The following is a 19,754-nucleotide window of genomic DNA, read 5'->3' on the forward strand; positions in this document are numbered from 1 at the left end:
AGGCTCCATTATTTAAAAATAAAATAAAAATGAATTTACCCTCCCTGTGGTGTTGGGACTATGTTCTGCATGCTGTTAAGAAGATGGAGGAATTTGGTTTAAGAAGAAACTCAGATTTGAATACCAGTGATCTAGTAAACAAAAGTTTTAGAGATGTGTTTAGCACTGAAGGGGAAAAATACTCTTTTGACGAATAGGCTTCCATAAATCTATGAAACTAAGTTAGTCTAAGTAAATTGTGATACTCAATTTGCAATTCTGAAACCTAGAGGATTTAAGCCTCCATTACATTAACTGAGGCTGCACTGCAAGTCAGAAGTGAGTCCACTGAAATACTCTTTTATCAGTGCCTTAACACCAGACTGTCTTAACGAGCATAGCTACAGTCATAACTGCATGGAAGGCAATGGGACTGGGATCTAAATTTTCATGTCAAATGAGATTTGCTCCTGCATTATACTGTTCATGTTTTTCACCTAATGTCTTCCACTTACTCTGGTCTTATCTTGGGGAGGTTAGTGCAGAGTAAGCTGGGATCTATACTTAAACTGCAAATCCTTTTTAGACATTTGTAGTTTATACTAAAAATGCTATTGTGTGGGATAATGTAGGAGCACTTCCAGTGCTGTTAAATCATACATTCAGCAATTCTTCCTGAGTAGAGGCCTATATATTCAGTGCTAATTACTGCTGACACTGCATGGATGCAGTTGCTGATGGCTGTGATATTAGTGTAAACAGAGTCTGTAATTAAAAGACCATGACTCTTCCTATACAAACATTTCTTCCTGAGTATCTCAAGCAGTGACGCATATTTCAAAACCTGCTCAGTATGTCAGGGAAAAATTGAAGGAACACCTCAGGTGAAAGCATACAGTTTTCAGATGTTCCTAACTTTCAAATGACAACAGTATTTCTAACTTGAGTTTATGAAATTTTAGAAGTAAATAATGTATTGTCTCTCTTACAAATTCCTAACCTTTCCTTTTGCTATTCTTCCTTGTACTGGGTGGCAAAAATTGATAGGGCCACTAATCTCAGGCAGTTAGAACCTACGTGTAATATCCCATATCCTTGAGATTTTTTTTCTCCAAAGAAACATAATTCTTTTTTTTTTCTCTTTTTTTAATCTTCAATCTTACATCATGTAATTTTCTGTGACTGAAAGAGCCAAAAAGTAGACCCTCCTTATTGAAACCCAAGCTTTTCAAAAGACCTTGAAAACTTCATGTAGACTACATGTGGGGCAAAATAAATTAGGCTTTCTGTGAAGCAGGGAAGTGGGACAGCAAGTACTTTATCTACTAAATTCCAGATACTACTGAACCATCACATCACTCTTCCTTATGGTGGGAAAGAATTCTCATGTTTTTATTCTTCCTTGTAGGAGACTGAGGTGGCTTACAAGGTTTTATTATTGTAGGGGAAAGTGATACTATTCTTTATAATAAGCACAAATTAATCTCCTCTCATAAGGGGATTTATTATATGCCATTCAGACACATAACTTCTATCTCTGGACTAGGAAAAATCATGTAAGAAGTTGCAGGAATGTACATGGTTCTCAGTGAGGGGAAAAGGTGACAGTGCTCTGGGAGCCTTTCCTGCTCACAGCCTGTTAGGTTGGAGGGTTATTATTATTCTTAGAACCAGGGGATGTGGACATCTGTCAGCTTTTTTCCCCTCACATGTGCAGCAACTGTGTGTGGTCCTCTAAATGAAACTATTAGCTATGCAGTTCTCTATTCATGTACCAATTCTAAGAGTGCTGAATTTGTGCCAATTAGAAAGTATTGTCTTATGGGTGGGTGAAATGGGGATACACAAATATCATATTAAGTAAACAACTGCTTTAAAATAACTTCTTTTTCTTAACTTTCTCTCCAAATTTTAAATCTATTCATTTAAAATGAGAGTATATACTAAATTAACAGGTTTGTTTTTAAAAAGCAAGCTTGTTTTACAGCAGCATGCTGAACTGGATGATAATCACTGTAAGAACAGCTGCTGTGGGAGGTCAGGGAAGTCAAAGAAGAGAAAAAGTAACCACTGCCATAAGAAGTTGGGTGATCTCTAGATGCAGTTGGTTTAGTTCACAATGTCTACATTACTAAGAAGACTGCATTAATAAAGACTGCTGAGAACCAAGGTTTACATTCAAAAGTTGTTAGACACATAAGGATAGGCCACTATACTCATTAATAAGTATCCTATGATTGCACAGGTGTTTACTAAATACTTGGGAAATGTTCAGCTGATGCACAACAAACACCCATATGCTTCATAACACTGAATTAAGAGATTTACTTTGTTTACTGGGTTAATTAACTTTTCAGATTAGGGCAGCCTTCAAGATTACATTGAAAACAGAGCCACTGTAAACACACATACTTTACAGCATAAATCCTACAGCAGTGCTATCCTCATGGAAAGCCATCACAACAACCATGTCTAGGCTGAATGTAATGCCTTTCTGGGGTCTCAACATACAGCATGAACCATTTTCTATTAAGGGGAAGGAAGACACACTGATCTGACTTCCCTGCCAAAATAACTCAGGTATGCCACTTCACATCCTCTGCCATTTTTTGTTGCTAGATGTGTAACAGTGTCATCTACCATGCTGTACAAGTAAGATATGTTAGTTAAATGGATTTTTCTTTTTCAATTATCTAGCAACATTTTGTCAATTATCTAGCTGCTCACATTGGCAAGACTTGTCATAAACTTCACAGATCTGTCAGATTCCTATAATGATGGAACATATGTTAAGAAGAGCCCCAAATCCCTTAAAAAAAAAAAGGAAAATCAAACATGTGGCCTAGACCAAAAGATATTTAATGCATGTACAATGAAAGGAATCTAGTGATTTTTGAATTCACTGGTCACAATGTCACTCTCTCTTTCATGTTCTTGCAAGTAGTTCCTCCACTTTTAAAGCTAAAAGGCCATCTTCTCTCCTATTAGCTTTTGTTTTAACACAGTCCTTTCATTTCCCCAGCAGAACACATCTTTTTCCACGATCCAACTGCCAAGGGAAATTTTCTTTAACTACCTGTCTCTCAAAGCCACCCCAAACCTTGATATTACCCTCAAGAGATGTCTGACAATTTGGGGATTTTTTTCAGATTTTGATAAGACATACTATTCGACACATTTTTCAAGATATTCAAAATAGATTTTATAAAATCTTCTAGTTAGCCTGTAAAAAAATAACTTCTGAATGCTAAAGCACTAAACAGATATTACCAATTTGCCAGAGGTAGTCTTAACACACTTTTGGAGAAAGAGATAATATGCCATTAAGCATACTAGTTTCCTCATTAGTTTTATAAAATAGCTCTTCTTCTATTTGTTCACTAATAAAAAGACTCATACTCAGAAATGTGAGCTACCAGAAGACAAAAAACCTCATAAATATAATAATAATTTTATACTGGTGATATCCTTTGGCTGAATCAAAGTAATGTGAAAGTGAACTTTTACATTACCTTTAATCATTCAAACAACCAATTGCCATCTCACCCACAAAACCTCTACCATACAAAATGAAATGAAACTAGATAAATATGGTCAAAGCCCTTGTCATCTGTGTCATTTCTGGTACTGACAAGAAATTACTATGAATGTTCTGGCATATGACTACTTCATAATTCAATGTAGAATACAAGACACAACATGTTAAAATAATTTAGCAAAGCAGACAATACTTCATGAACTCATGAGTAAGAACTGATAAAAAAATTGTAACTGTACCAATGCAGTTAGGTAGATGATGTCAAATGTTCATACTCAGAATACATCTGAGGTAGCAAGAACATATCTGAAAAGAGACATTCTGTTCATCACACAGATCTTGGCAACTCAGCAGCTCAAAACAGAGGGTCAATAGAAGCTGCTTTAGACTCCTTTCCCAAGGAGATACAGCATGGCCAAAGAGAGATGCCCAGGTGAGACAGCCCTGTCAGTCATCCACCTGCAGTCTCTCTTTTCCACAGGGATAATTTTAACTATGAGGTAAATAAAATGAAAAAAATACAACAATTTATCTAGCTGGGATAAAAAATCTGGCATTTTCATATGTTGTACTGCAATCTTTTTTGCTTGTTCATTTTTATTAAATTGACTTTTACATATATACCAAAATCATAACTCTGAGACAATCCTATTGCAAGAGAATGAAATGCATTAGTAGGGGTGACCACTCAACACAAAAATTAGCAGATGATCTTAATTCTGAATAGTCTAAATACATATGTTTTAATATTTTTATCACAACAAGCAATGTTAGAATTTATGTTCAGTGTTATTTCTTTCAAAAAGGAGAAATTATTTCATAGAGGTCTGATCAAAGTGACTTCTTCATTCTTTATATTCAAACAATTGTTTTGGTACAATATAAGCAGGAAATGAATACATTGGAAAATTGAAAAACACATCTATTGCAGTCACATATCATGATTTCTTCCCTCCAGTAGATGTCTGTAACGCAGAAATTTTTCTTTGCTTTTTATGTTAATACTGGTCTGATGCTTACTTTAAAATACAGGTTATTACAAAGTAATTGAAGAGTGTGCTGTCTTACTTTATTTACACCCAGTTAGAGCTTGGTGCTCATCAGACAAAGTTTTACAAACCTGGACAAATATAAATAAACAGTGACATCACCACAGTGATATTTGAATTAAGTCTTTGTGTCTCACTATAGAAAAGGCTCCATAGGATGAAAATATTAAAAGTAAGCATGTATCTCTTCATGAATGGATATCTAAATAACTATCCCTATATATTTCGGCAATTCTATAGCTGAAAAGCATTGTCAGTATATATAAGACTAACCATAAAGATTTTTACCAGTAGAAAATGATAGTTTAATAAATTGTTTCAGACAGAGCTAGATTAATCAACTCCATCACCCAATTAATTATACAGCAATTATTTTCTGATGTTTTAAATGTCTTCTGATTACGTCTTGCTCAGTAATTCTCAAGGTGCCTACATCTTAATATTATTTCCGATGTTATAACAAAAATTGCTGATTGTTTCTTACTAGCATAACTTTTTCAAGCTCTAAAGACTTAATCATCCATTTTATCTGTTCTTAGGTAATGGTTCTAAACATCCCTAAGCTGGCAAAGAGTATTTTTAACAGAATAAATATAAAAACTCAAGTCGTGAATAACTTTTTCCACATAGCCTAGAGAAAATGGCCACCTATGAGAAATGTTTTACTATCTGTAGAAGGTCATATAAATACAAGGCCACTTGCACTCTATAAAGCTTTTTGCCATTATTTCTATAGGTCTGTGAGCCATTTGGGATCCTGAGGTCCTAAATTTTCAACTAATTTTTCATAAGAAAATAGAGTTGAAATCAAAAAAAGCATGAAGTAGGAGGTCAGTAAGGAGAAACTTAAAACTTTAGAAGGAAAATTACATCCCCAACTATATCCAGAGTCCACATAAATGGGGCGGGGGGGGGAAGGGGGGCAGGGCTTTCTAGAAGATAGTATTTGCTCTATTTGATTTTCAACACGAACTTAAAATTTAACATGTGCCTCCTTGTTGACCATCAAGGGGTTTAGCAGGTCTGTAAAGAAGAGATGAACATACTAGGACTCCACCTGAAGCAGCCAAAAGGATAATTTACAAACTTTAGAGGAAAAGGCAGGGAATGGTGATCAGAAAAAGTAATGAGGAGATCAATTCCAGTGCACTCTTTTCCAGTCGGGGTGAGAGTTCCTTTGTGTTTTCACTTGACAATGCTGATTTTGCCCATGGGTGGCTATTCTGAGGCCCTTTCCAAAAAGTAATTCCCCAGTAGAGAACTCTTATTTCTGAGACTGAATGAGGAACCTCTAGGATAGCACTACAGGGTCAGCTAAGCCTATGACCGAGTGAATAAGAGAGATGAAAATAAAACTAATTACATACTGACTGCCACATACATACAGTATAAAACTGTACTTCTTAACCTTGCATTCAGCAACCAAGCCCTTAGATTTTAGCAAATGAACTTTAGATCATAAATTCTTAGATTTTTTAGAGTTCAAGGTCTAGACAAGCCCCTGAGCAACCTGATCCAATTAGACCTGCTTTGAGCAGAGAGGGTAGGTCTAGATGACCTTTGGAGGTCTCTTCCAACCTAAATTATCTTTGGGCCTCTGATTCTTCAAGCAGGAAATGTCCATTTGATCTGTGTTTGTAAAGCACCTAGTGCCCAAGACCTTTGGGTGTTACCACAGAAAAAATAAATAATAATCACTAACTGCCAATTTGCTCATACACTTGATATATAAAGCATTACAAGGAATGGTTTGGTCAGCTTCACATTATTTACTGGATTCTGAAATTACTGGGGTTTTTGTAAGGATATAACTTTTTTCCTTAACTATAATAGACACACAAGAAAGAAAAACATAGAAGATACAAAAATATCATCTGTAATCCATTGCAAATCTATCCCTGCTCTAGTCCACATTTTGAAAAAGGGTTTCTTAATGGTTGGCAGCTGAATCCCCTGAAAACCACAAGCCAGCCTTTCTGGTAAGATGAAGTTATTTAACTAGTGTCCAGAGTTTTCTTTATATAGTAACACACATAGAAAGTATTTACAAGTTCCACTGAGGATGTGCAAACCAGAATAAGAAAATTCAGCTCAAGCTCATAATTTTACTATTTCTACAGTGCTAACAACTATTGAAAGTTATTCTAAGTGTAAAGATGTGTCTGAATACTGACAAGGAGAATGATGGGACAATGCCTGAGCCTCGAACAGTGGATCTTTAAAATTGTTCAATTAGCCTCATGCAGATTTCTACAGCATGGAATGCAATGCCAAGGGGAAAACAAAGCCAACATGGGGACTTTAAGCTGTGCCTTCTCAATATCAGGGAAAGAAGCACAGCCAGAAAATGTATTACCTGCAGGAACCACCCACTGGGGCTATAGATAGGTAGCACAATTTAGTGCTATCAAAAATCACAACATATACAATAAGGCGTGAAATTTGTACCTACTTGGATTTTGCAATTAAGTATATACCTCTGCTTCACTGTTATTTTTCTGATGTCAGATTTCAAGGACTTTTGATGGTAATAAAAACCCTCCCACTGACACATATGAAAGATAAGCAGTGTGTTTGCAACCCTGTCACCTGGAAATAGCAGGTCCAGAAATAGTTGGCGCTAAACTTTAAATAAAATGATAGAATTCTTTCAACCTTTCTACTCTCACTGTGTAAATGCGAAAGTAGTGTAAATCTTGTTGACAGTTATTGCCGTATCTATTGGCACACGCTCAGCAGCAGTTTGAGAAGTGTTGTGCAGCATGGCTAGTGCCCATTACCTGTCTCCCCATATTTTCTTACAATTTATTTTCACCCCAGCAGGCAGCACCTCAAAATGCCATTAATTTGTTGGGCAGCTCATTCTTTGCAACACAAACTATTTTACAATGTGTTCTTATAAACAACCTGGTGGTTGACTGGCAATGCTCAACAGCGTCAGGAGAGAGGTTATAATTTAAAGGCAGCAGGTAAAAAATTGAGCAGGTCACAGAGAAGACATCGTTTGACCAAACCTCCTCTCCTCTAATTTTACTATTGTCAGCACAAGTGCACAGAATCACCAGATTCACACTTGGTCTCCACACTATGAGCCTGAAACAATGCCACTATCAAACAGCTCTTTTTGTTGGTGCTTTTCCTGTACAGCATTTTGCTAACAGTATATTTGGTAGCTGACTACAGTTACAAGAAAACAAATGGAAAAAGAAGGAGAAAGAAGAAATCTTTAAATTGATTTTAACAGCAAGTATGGAAAACTCCACCCAAAGCCCTATCTCCTTGCAGAGTAATTAGGCACTAGTAAAATACTTGCATGACTCCAATATATATTTATAGATACTTGTATTTGACTGCTCTGGTTAATACAAGCCTTTGCAGAGTGAAGGAGAAAACCCCACCACTAAGAGAAAAAATTCAGTCTTTTTAATATAACAAACTGAATCTCACATTTCTGTCTTATTACACTCTAAACACTAATTTCCTCTTGTAAATTTTACTTCTACTTCTAGTAAGTAATGCAAATGTATATATACAGAACCTGAGATCTTACCAGGTTCTTAATATCATCAATATTTTTAGAATATTTTACAGAAATTTTTATCAGTAATACTAATGTGTGCATTAACTGGAGCTGTCTCTCCTGTTGTTACTCAAAATTAAATTGCTGTCAATCTGACACCTTTTGCAGACACTCAAGGAACTTGAAATTTTCTATTAACAAGTAATAGAAAACTAAAATGGATCAGAGGATATGATTATGTGTTACAGCAGCCAAAAACGATCTGCTAGGCTATTCTATTTTTATTTCTGTATCTTTAATCTAAAAGATTCCGGCACCTGGGGCAGGGTTAAATGAGCAAACAATCTGAGTAATACGCTATCAGTATTCCTGGGGAATGCTTGTCTGCCATTACACAAATTGAATACTGCAAAATGGTTATTGAAGCTTTTCATATACAAAGGTCACAATATAAAAACAGATCTTTGGCATCAAAAATTTCTTAATGTTAATCTAAGGCATAAATGCAACTATGCAAGTATCAATCATATGTAAAGAGAGCCTGAAGGGGTTAAGCCTGCGTCAGTCTTAAATTCATGGAACCTTTCTACTTAATTTTAAACATTTTCCATGTGCTTGCAATGTTTTCTAATAACAGGCCAATTCCTTCACTCACACAGGAATCTAAATTGCAATAATCATATGCATTCCTTCCCCCAAGAAAGGAAACACCTGTTGTAGTTGGCTAATTGCTGACTTCTTGTAAGCTTTCAAAACAAAACTAACATTTACAAATAATTTATACCTGAAAAACCTCAGAAGCAGAGAAACACATGAATTTTAAAACTGATATGAAACTCATATGTTGAGATAGTAACAGATGTTTTCACTTTGTTAATTAAAGAAAAACTCTGTATCATAGTATCATTATAGGATATGGTTATTTTATAACTAAGATGAGGCTATTTTCTGTTCCATTTCACTTTTGCAATAATTGTTATTCATGCCAGTATACAGCATGAGAAAATAAAAATTAAGCCCTAATAAGAATGAGAATTAAAAAAAGGGTATGTGTACCTAAATCAATATACAATGTAGAAGATATATTCAATGAGGACTTTAAGACATTCATTCACTTGTTTCTACGGAATTCTTGGTGATTTTGAAAAAAAGGCACATATTTACACTATTACAAACCTCAAAGGGTCATTTAAACCTATCTTTTTAAAAAATACCTACACATGCACTTATATTAGTAGTGCTAGCTTTAATCTGAGACTTGCTAATAATTTCTAGCCTTATTCTAATTTACAAAAAAAAATGTGAAACTTTGCCCTAAGCTATGCTACTTTATTTTCATTCACATAAATTCAGTCATTTCAGTCATTTCACTCAAAAGGAGCAATAGGAGTTATGCCTTGTGCTAATGCTTTTATACAAATATCTAAATTTGAGGCATGACATCGTACATTTAAATAACAACTACTCATCTGCTATATCTGCTGTTATCCCACTAAGATGGACAGGTTGACTGAAACATGGTAGCAAAAGTATAGTCAGAGCAAGATCAACATGGAGGAAAGACTACAAGAAAAAGTTCAGGAAAAGCAAACTTATACTTCTCCTGCCACATACAAATGAGATAGTTACAGAGCTTCACACCCTGCAAGGTGTATTTTCAAATAACAGCCAAGTCTTTCCAGAGAGAAATAGCAGGATAACCACTGCCTTCAGTATTAGAAATGGAAAAACAACTATAAAAAGGAAAAAAAGCCTGGGTAAGCTGATCAGGTTTTGCTAATACAAGAAATGGTATGTATTACTAAGTCTGCAACAGATAAGAGAAAAAAACTCCAACAAAATATGTGGATATTGCATTCATGTCCCTTATCATTTATGTCTTAACTAATGGCTGCCATACAGGTAAGTGTTCATTTACCCAGGTTAATGAGGTGCAAGGCTAAGGAAGGGCTCCCAGCAAGGCCAGGTTAGGCACTGGGAATACTGTGGAACAGGTCACCTGAGCCTCCTGCAGACACCTGTGCCACAGCCCCTGCACAAGGTGCTCGTTCCAGGTCAGCCAGACCTGGGCCAAATTCACCTGGAATGCTGCAGAGGAGCCTGAGCTGATCTCAGCAGCTGGCCCAGTATGAGAATGCACATCAGCAAGGTGATGTTTCCCCTCTAGCAGCTGAAGTGAGCCCCAGCAGAATAATGCAGTAATGCTGATAGCAGAGAACTTGGTTTGATTATTTGGATGCCACATTATTGGTGTATCCTGAAACAATAAGTAACTTCCTACTTCTTGTTGCTACTTAACATGCCATCCCTCCCACCCTCACCTTTTTCTCTGTAGGAACCAATTTACTGTGATTTTTTTTTTTTTTACAATAGCTAATTTCACCTACTGCATTTAATGTCATAGGAGTTATACATGTAAAGCCCTGTACTTAGAGATAAGATAGTCCTTTATGCCATTTTAATCAATCTTTGTCATGGGTATGTTACTTAATAGCTCTGTCTTCCTATAGAAAATGAGCAACTTAAGGGAAATGAAACTTTTCAAAGATACATTTTCCTTCTGGCAGACTGTGAAATACACCATAATTATCCTCTTTCGATGAATAACGTTTGAAAGAAAATGAACATTCTGTGCACCAAAAAGTATAATACAATGACAATCTCAACTGCCTGGTAAATAAAAGGAAATTGTTTTTCTACTATGATCTATGTTGCACAGAAACATATATACATGCTGGATAAATATAAAACGAAATCAGACTATCAAGCTATTTTTTAAGGTCCTATTAATTTCTAATAACAATAAACTCAGTATTTCACAGCCAAAAGGCATTGTATGTATATTTTGGAAAGACCGAAACTGTGTTATGAATTATGGGCTCCATCCTGCACACTGATGGAACTACTTGTATGAGTGAAGCTTGGACAGAACACAGCCTCTTCTAAACAGAAGAGAGAGAAAGATAATGGCCCCCCAAAACTTTATTGCTGGAGGTGGGAGCATAGGGGTTAGTGGGGGTGGAAGAGAAAACAGGAAAAGGTCTTTTCAATAGCATAATAAAAACATGACATTCCAGCCCCCATTCCATTCAATAGCATAATAAAATCATGACATTCCAGCCCATATTTTCATATTAGGAAAACTGTACTATCCTTAACAGCTTCGTAAATGTTTGAACAGAGATCTTACAAACTAATGGTGCTAGGCACAATTTAACTGAACAGTTTGAACAAAATGCCATTTAGCCCTTTTTGATATTGGAATGTGTCATTCCAGTAAATATGTCATTCCAGAGTATGAAGCAAAAATAAGAAGCCAAGGACACACAATCTTCATATTAGCTAATATGAAACAAAAAAAATTGAATACCAACATTTCTCTCAGTCCAAGTTTTGAGTTATGAAAATTACAGCTAAATTCGTTACTTCAGGAAAAATGTGATGTTTGTGTCTTACATCCTTTGGTTTTTAATTTTTTTTTCCTTCTCTCTTTCCCTCCCTTCTCCCCCCCATCTCCTCCCCAAACACTGCCCCCAGAGATAAGATGCTACTTCTTAGTGGTAACACATCACAGTTCAAGTATTTGATGAACTGTCACCACAAGCAGAACATACAGAAATTCATCTCACCATCTAGTTGGCAGGAAGGAAGGGGTCAACCCAACCTATTTCTTAGGTTCCTACATAACTGGAAAGAGAGTCACCTGCAGTGAGCATTTTATTCTGCCTACCTTAGATACTTACTTGAATGTGGGATAAACACTCTTTTCCTGAGGTGACTCTATCTATTGGCTATAGGGTTGATATTTTAGACACTGAAGTTATTGCCACACTAACTTTACTAGCCCCCACAATTATTTCATTTACTGTAAATAATACGCACTCCCAAAATAGTAACAAAAAAATCGACACAGAAGTATGTTTCCTTTAGTTAAGTTTCAGAATAGATGTGGAACATGTGTGAACAAGAAAAAGAAATACTGTTTGAATAAATTTATAATTTTTTTCTAATGTTTAGACTAATGTTTAAAGTTGAATATCTTAACACAGACTAGCTATGAAATAGCTCTAATTCGTTTTTTTTTCTCTGTGGTAAGGTGCTAATGTCTATGTTGTAAAAAGCTGTCTAAACAAGATAAAAAGTAAGGGCTATTACCTTATGTAGCCATGACATCGTCAATAACATTTAATAAAAATATTATTTTAGAGAGTTCATTATGCATGCCTTACCACGTCAAAAATAACCAAATGTCTACCAATAAGGAATATACACTGTGTATATTTAGTGTATATATTACACTGACTGTGTACATAGTGTACAGTTTCAACTTTTTCAACAAGGAAAGGTCACCTAGCCAGAGTACAGGTATGAAAGACCTCCATAAATTAAATTAGACAGCTAGCTCACAAAGTTATAAGCTGTTTAGGGAGCATGTCAGGAATCCCCTATCTATAGGGAAGCATCTCTCTCCCTGTAGAGTGGAATTTGACACCTAATAAGAAAGGCATTTTCTATTCTCTTAATATTTATGGATATTTTGAAGTGTTTTAAGGCCTTCACTGCCTCTGCATGTCTTGAACTGCTTTTAACTGCAGTGAAGTGCCTGCATACACATTATTCCATTTCCAAAGCTTCTGCATTTCCATTCAGAAAGTCATAATGCAGTTATTAAAAGAGATTTCCACACAGAGTTATTGAATCATACTGGTAAGCTTGGTTTATGCCTAGGTGCTGTGATATAAATGCACATTGTCTTGAATTCATCTAATAGTCAGTGGAGTGACAGCTCCCTGTAGCTCTTAACAAGGTGCACAGATCAACTTGGTAGGGACTTGGTTAAGTATCAGTGCTGGTGATGTACAAAATAAATATGAAAAAAGTATTTCACTGAAATATTTATAGTCTAAAGGTTTCATAATACGTATTGTCTTCAGGAATGAGTCCACTGAGGTGAGTGGAACCACTCATGCAAAAGCAAGTTACATATATTTCTGCCATTAAATCTGAAGAGACTAAAAGAGATCCCATTTCAGAATAGGGCTCTAATTGAACTTCAACAATGAAATCAAAGCATAACAACTTCCACCCTAAGGGAAACTTCATTTAACAAAAAAGTTTACTGGAGAGGTTTAAAAAAACCTAAAACCTCCTTTTTGTCACAAAAGATTTTAAAATTTTATTTAGAATTTCTGTGAGGAAGAAAACTGTTTAAGACTTGACATAAGGGGTATATATTTTTCATGCAAGACATGTCATAATTTAACTTGTTTTAGATGCAATTTGCAACCAAGTAGTGCACTTATTTGCATTTATGTTTCTCAACTCATAGTTTTGTTTCTATGCAATATGTTAATCTTTTCAAACTACTGACTTTTGGCATTTATCAGTATCTGTGAATATCCAAAAAGAAGTCCTATCTAAATAATGGGCAGTTCACAGTAACATCTAAAATCTGTAAATGGCCTGTGGATAGATGTATCATAGATGTACATACTAGAAGATTTTAAATAAAACCACAATTGGAAACATTGCAAGTGTGAGATTCATAATGTCAAAACACTAAGTCATCTACTTTCACAAACCGTCACATATACCTGTAGTTATATTTTTTCCATATGTATTAGCATTTTACAATAGAAATTGTACAGAGAGATTAGAAATTAAAATTAAATTAAATCATAAAACCCACATGAGTTTTACCCTAATAAAATGTGATGAAAGACCCTCTCTACTTCTGCACAGGAGCTGAAATGAACTCTGTAGTACTTTTTCCACTTACAAGCATTATGATAGTACTTAGTACGCTACAGCTAAATATGTTTGTTTTTTTCCAATTAGTAATAAGCTAATCAGACAAATACATTTTCATACATGTTTTATATTAAAATATTACTAGTTAGAAATGCAATACACAGGCACCCATATGCTATGACTGCTGAATATTTTTCTTTAGCATACATGCACAAACCCCTAATAAGATAAGCAGGGAATGTTTTTAAGTAGTGTACATTTTAAACCACTCAATTTCAATATATTGTTTTTCAGACAACATGCACATAATCACATTGTTTCCTAAGCAGACACCCATTTGATTACTTAAAGTGCAAATTGTGGTCTGGCTATGGTTGTGCAGAGGAGGATAATGGGAAGGGCAAGGAAAAGACAAGCCTTTTTACATCAACAGGTGGCAATGCTAAACAGGAAAGAAAAGAAAGAGGGGAGTGGACTTAGAGAAATATACCTTCCCTGCATTGTGCAGATACCTAAGAAAGAAAAAAATTGTCAGAAATTTGACCCTTTTTCCTGCAGTGATGATAATGTTGCATGTACATGGCTTGCACACGAGAGCATGGGAAGATAGCAGCAGGACCTCATAGAGGCTTCTTGGGCAGTTTGAGAAGTTCTCCTTGGGACTGCTCAACATGCTCCAGGGCAACAAAGTACCCTGAGTGAGGAGACAGCTTCTAATAGCCCATGCAAGTACCCCACCTAAGGGCTCAGAGTCCTAACCTTCAATTAATGTATTTACGGTCAAGTTATAAAATGAAAAAAGCAGAGACAAGAATACAGATTGATGCACAGTTGTACTGCAATTGAAAAAGTCTAAAAGTGAACGTGCATCCTATTTAGAAGTCCCATAAAAAATGAGATGTAAAAAAACCAAATAAAATTCAACACCAAAATCTGATATCTATATATATATATATAGATATAGATATATATAGATATTTATACATACACATATATAGATATCCATAGGAAAACATGAGGATTGATTGCTCTCTCCTAGGAAGTGCAGTTCTTAGTTGTCAAGTGATTAGATACTTTATTTGGACATAAAAATAACTACAAGGATGTTTATTCAGAATAAGTTAATAAACAGAAGTTAACAAGCCAGTATGTATTTATCATAGTTCTCAACACAGCAATACCTATCTCTGCACCAGGTATTAATAGCTTACAAAATGTTTTCTTCAAACTAAAGAGTACAATGTGCCAAAAATACACAGTGCCTAAGAAAATAATCAGCTAGTGAAAAAATCATAACGCTTCCAAGTGAGAGTCAGTTATTTCCCCAGTGAGTAGATTCAGATTTATCAAAACTATTTGAGAAGTGTAGATACAAAATTGATTGAATTCCATTATTCAGCAATAATCTTAAATTCCGAGTTGAAGGAGCACATTCAGCCTAAGAATCTATCTTAGCTAGTAGAATTGACTGTTTTTTGCAGTACAAGATAGGAGTGGGCCCACTAAACTAATCAGTTGGTTCTGACATGTTCACCTTCATTTCTGAGTTTTCACTACCTTCATTTTTGAGTTTTACTTTGGGTTGTTTTAACCTGGTTTCGTGGACTAAACACGCACTTGCAGCAGAGCATGTAGCTCCCATCCCCACACACCTCACACCTTTAAAAGGATTCCACTTTACATGCTCAAGACCGCTCAGTGCTGCAAACTGGAACAAAGTAATGGACCACTCTGAAATCCAAGAAGGATTTCACTCCTGCTCAGCACTGGAATGCTAGTGAAGATGCAAACAATAATACTATCTCATAGTACTATGTGATGTGAGAGGTGATCTAGTTTTGGATATTGAGAAGTCAACCTCTGCTTTAAAACTGCCTTTGGATAAAGGTACTTCCATCCACAGTGCATACAAAGTGATTAGAAACCAAGTAATGAGAACAGTTTTTCTAAAGTAAGGTGCTTAATGTCTGCATTATGAACACTTAGACAGATAACATAGGAAATTCTATTCAGTCTTTAATATTTTTATTGTAATTTTATTTTATCCTGTCCAGGAAAATGGAAATTGAGTGTTGCAACACCCTTTTAATACATCAACTACAGTCAGTAGATTGAAATCACTGTTAAATGTGTATCAAAGATGCACATAATTTCAATAATTAAAGGAAGTGATAATGTCTGTTTCACTACTATCAAGAGGATAAATGTCCTGTCTCCTTGTGTTCAGGAGCAAAACAAAAGGAAAAAATTTGGTGAGCCCTTTACCCAGCAGCCTCCATCCTTGAACATCAGGGCATAACACAGAATTGTAGCACACTAAGCAGAGGCTTAGTGCCTGGTGAGACTTTGGCTGACAGTGAATGGCTAAGTCACACTGAGATACTGAGAGCATAAGTAAAATTGCTAGAGCTCACAGAAATTGAATGCTAGTACTTATTGCAGTCTCTAAGCCATAAAAAACTACTTTATTCCTAAATTTTTGTCATCCGGATAATTTAGCTGAATTAAAACTAAAATGTATAATAATGAACAATGTTATAACTAGTGACTTAAAAATGACTGCTGATGAAATGTAAAAATAGGATATTCAAAACTAGGAAAGGGATCCCAACAGAATAACAGTTAAGTCCTAATCTTTATAAAGTCTGAATAATGAGGAGAAGCAAGAAGCTACTCTGAAGCAAAAGATAATCCTTTTTGTAGGATAAATAGAGAAAAACAAACAAACAAAACCCAAACTGTTCATTCCTTTGGTGTGAAGATAATGATGGCTTATAATCACTCAGGCTTGTGACATGCAGTCAAGTGTTACAATGCACAGTATTCAGATTCTCAGAGAACAGCGATTATTATTATTGGTTTTGTCAAGAGTTATGTTTAATAATAAAATTTATTGAGTAAGTGCATCTAATCACCAGGAAAGTATATGAATCCTGAAAAAAATGATCATGCCTGTGCAAGCCAACTACAGCATATGTATTCAAGGATTCATACAGCATTACAACATAGTAACATAAAATGTATACATAGCTTGCTCTTTTTACTCTGAAGTGATTTCCCTCGCCTCTGGCCAAAGCTTGTTAGAATCAAGGCACAACAATCCCCAAGTAACTTAATGTCAGTTTCTTAATTGACATTAAGAAAGACTATAAATGCTCGGGAAGCACCTTCCAACTCCAAAATCTCCAACTACTTCTAGACTGAATGTCCCAGTAGCCAGCAGTGCCACATGGTGTGATTAGTGTGCTCAACAGGTAGTATCTGAGGCAGGTTTCCAAGTATAGAGACTGAAATTAGCAGTACATCTTTGTTTGTGCCCTTCTGGCAGTGTTTCCCATCAGAAAAGCTAAATGCACAGGGAAGGAAATATCTAAGAACTGTCTGTCCTTTTCCTTGACAAGGTCAATTATATAACCAAGCTGACATTATGTAGCCAGATAGCCTGTATCAATCTGTAAGCTTACCTTGGCACACAAACTTCAATTCCTTGGCATCTATAACGGTGGTTCTTTTATCTGACCTCTTCTTTTCTGTCCGACGGTGGCTTCGTCTTTTCTTTGTCTCTCCCCAAAGATTTGATCCACCATGCATGCTTGGGATGTTTAAAATGGCAATTCCTTCCAGAGAGATATTGATTAAGTCCAGCTGAATTCCATCACACTGATTAGAAAGGAAGGGGAAAAAAAGGAAAAGAGAAAAAAAGAGAGAAAACAGTAAGAGAGAAAGAAAAATCTGAATGCTCTTTTTCTCAGATATTTTTATTCAGCAATTTATCATTCTTAACACTGCTAATAGTTTATTCAATGTTTACACCTAAGAGATATACTTGTATCTGAAAAGGAGGTATGAGATAAGAACAGATCATTAATCAGAAGGCAAAGTAAGATTGCTATTCAGCTTTTGATTGCCTAAGTGTGGGACCATTTGGTACTGTCTTGTTATCTGATAACTATTCACTGACCCAAGTGAAATATATTTCTAGCTTCACTACAGATATTAGCAGAAAAACATTTATACTACCAAAATTTCTTTATCAATAACTGAATTTTTTTGTTGCCTTTTCCACCTAAATTTTCTGCCTTATGATTTTGCAGTGATACTTGTAATTTTTGCAACTGAGTCCCTTCCTCAACAGATGGAATACGAAGTCTCTGCAGGCAGAGAATACATAGACTTATGGAAAAGGCTCTAAGCAAGCCCCAGGAGCACAGAAGAGGACATAGGTATTCATTTCAATCCAAAGGCACAACAAGCATATCAGCATAGGGCTATGGCAGACTAGTGGCTCCTAGCAATAACTAAAATCGGTAGAAATGGTTACAAGAATTCCTGATGCAGCTGCAGCAATCCTTACCCCAGAACCTTCACCAACCAGTTCTCTAAAATATGCATCACTGCTAAGGGAAAACACAGGATGTGGAGCTAAAGAGGAGGCATCCGTGATCTATTGGAATAGGAATCCCAATATTACCAGTTAGATGGTGCCTGGGCCAGTCTGACCCTCGCTGCTGGGCCAAAGGCGGCACTGTGGTGTAAATCACCCCAGAGATACCTTGGCTGCTGGAGATTGCAGCAGGGCACTGAACAAGTCCAGGCTTGTCAGGAACTCCGTTTACCTCAGGAGAGAGAGCTTCTAGCAATGGTGAAGAGAGAAAGGAGAGGATTCCGCTGGAGGGTTTAATGTCCAGATGTTTATTCCATGGTTACAGAGGTCTGAACCGGGGCAACTGCTCCACCAGAATCCCGGCCACGTGGTCTGATTAACCTTTTAAGCTCAGGGACAGGGGAAGGGGAGGGGACAGGTGAGCTACCAACCAGGTGAAAGGGGCAGGGTCTCAAGGGACTAGGGACACCTATAAGGGCCAATGTCCCCCAGGCCTGAGGAGCATCCTTTGAACTTGACCAACCACACGACGCCTTGCTGGAATGTTAAGCCTGATTGACAGGGCACACTCAGCAAGGGGCGAGGGGGAAGGGAGAAGGGAATATTGGCACACCTGAGGAAGGGACTCAGAAGCTAAAAACACACCACAACAGTGATCTAAAACCTTTCCAAGGCTCACTGGACACACAGAGGTAATCTTAGTCCATGGGATAGTCCCTTCAGCAATGGAATCATACCCATCTTGTGTCACTAGCGTGTATTTCTCATGCTTCCTACAGCAAACCTGGACTTTAAGACATTTTATACAAGCATATTTCTATGCCAAATCTGGCTTCCAATTATAAAGGGACCATATTTTTCACTTCTGGAGAATGCCTCAGGGATCTTAACATATCAGCCTGCCCAACATTAAACTGCAGCATTTTCTCAGGTGGTTGAACCCCAACATTTGCAAATACAGTTCACCTGAGATACACCGGATGAGATGAACCCAGCTTAATACACCTAGCCTTCACTGGCTGTAATTTACTCAAGCTAAGTCCTCCTCTCTACCAACATTAGGAAGTTCTTAGCACATATAAAATGTAGCAAAATACTGAAGAACCTCCACAGGAGAAAATAAACCACAACTTCACGTTACTACAGTGGAACCTGCAGGTGGAAAGCAAAGCACCCAGTTCTACTCATTAGTTCATTGAACCAGCCAGAGCTGCCCAGGATTCATGTACTGGCACCCTGGCTAGAGATGGAGTAGCTTCATTCCTCACAACACAGACAGAGCATATGGATATCCTGACAAGTCTTACAGACCACAGTGTAGAGCAGCATATTTTTAAAACATTTGATCCTACTCCTGCAATGTTCTGCAGGCTTGTAGAGGATCCAATCATCCATTTCAAATTCATTAAGGGTATTATTTTGCAATTCCAACACACACTAATCAGGGAGAAAACGGGAAAAATAATTAAGCATGCCTCAGTAGAAGTCCACTGACATCTTGCAGCTCGCTGCTCTGTGGGTCACTGGCACTTC

The 19,754-nt window shown here is 36.5% G+C and overlaps 1 protein-coding gene across 8 annotated transcripts in view; it reads right to left on the bottom strand.

Moving 5' to 3' along the window:
* Nucleotides 1-19,754, bottom strand: part of DGKB (diacylglycerol kinase beta) — a 398,863-nt gene that overhangs the window by 59,070 nt on the left and 320,039 nt on the right. For all 8 annotated transcript variants that reach the window (XM_064704413.1, XM_064704412.1, XM_064704410.1 and 5 more), the window contains one exon: nucleotides 17,302-17,497. In XM_064704413.1, the coding sequence (XP_064560483.1) occupies nucleotides 17,302-17,497 (196 nt within the window). The remainder of the gene's footprint in view (nucleotides 1-17,301; nucleotides 17,498-19,754) is intronic.

Source organism: Zonotrichia leucophrys, chromosome 2, assembly GCF_028769735.1.
Source record: "Zonotrichia leucophrys gambelii isolate GWCS_2022_RI chromosome 2, RI_Zleu_2.0, whole genome shotgun sequence".
NCBI lineage: Eukaryota > Metazoa > Chordata > Aves > Passeriformes > Passerellidae > Zonotrichia > Zonotrichia leucophrys.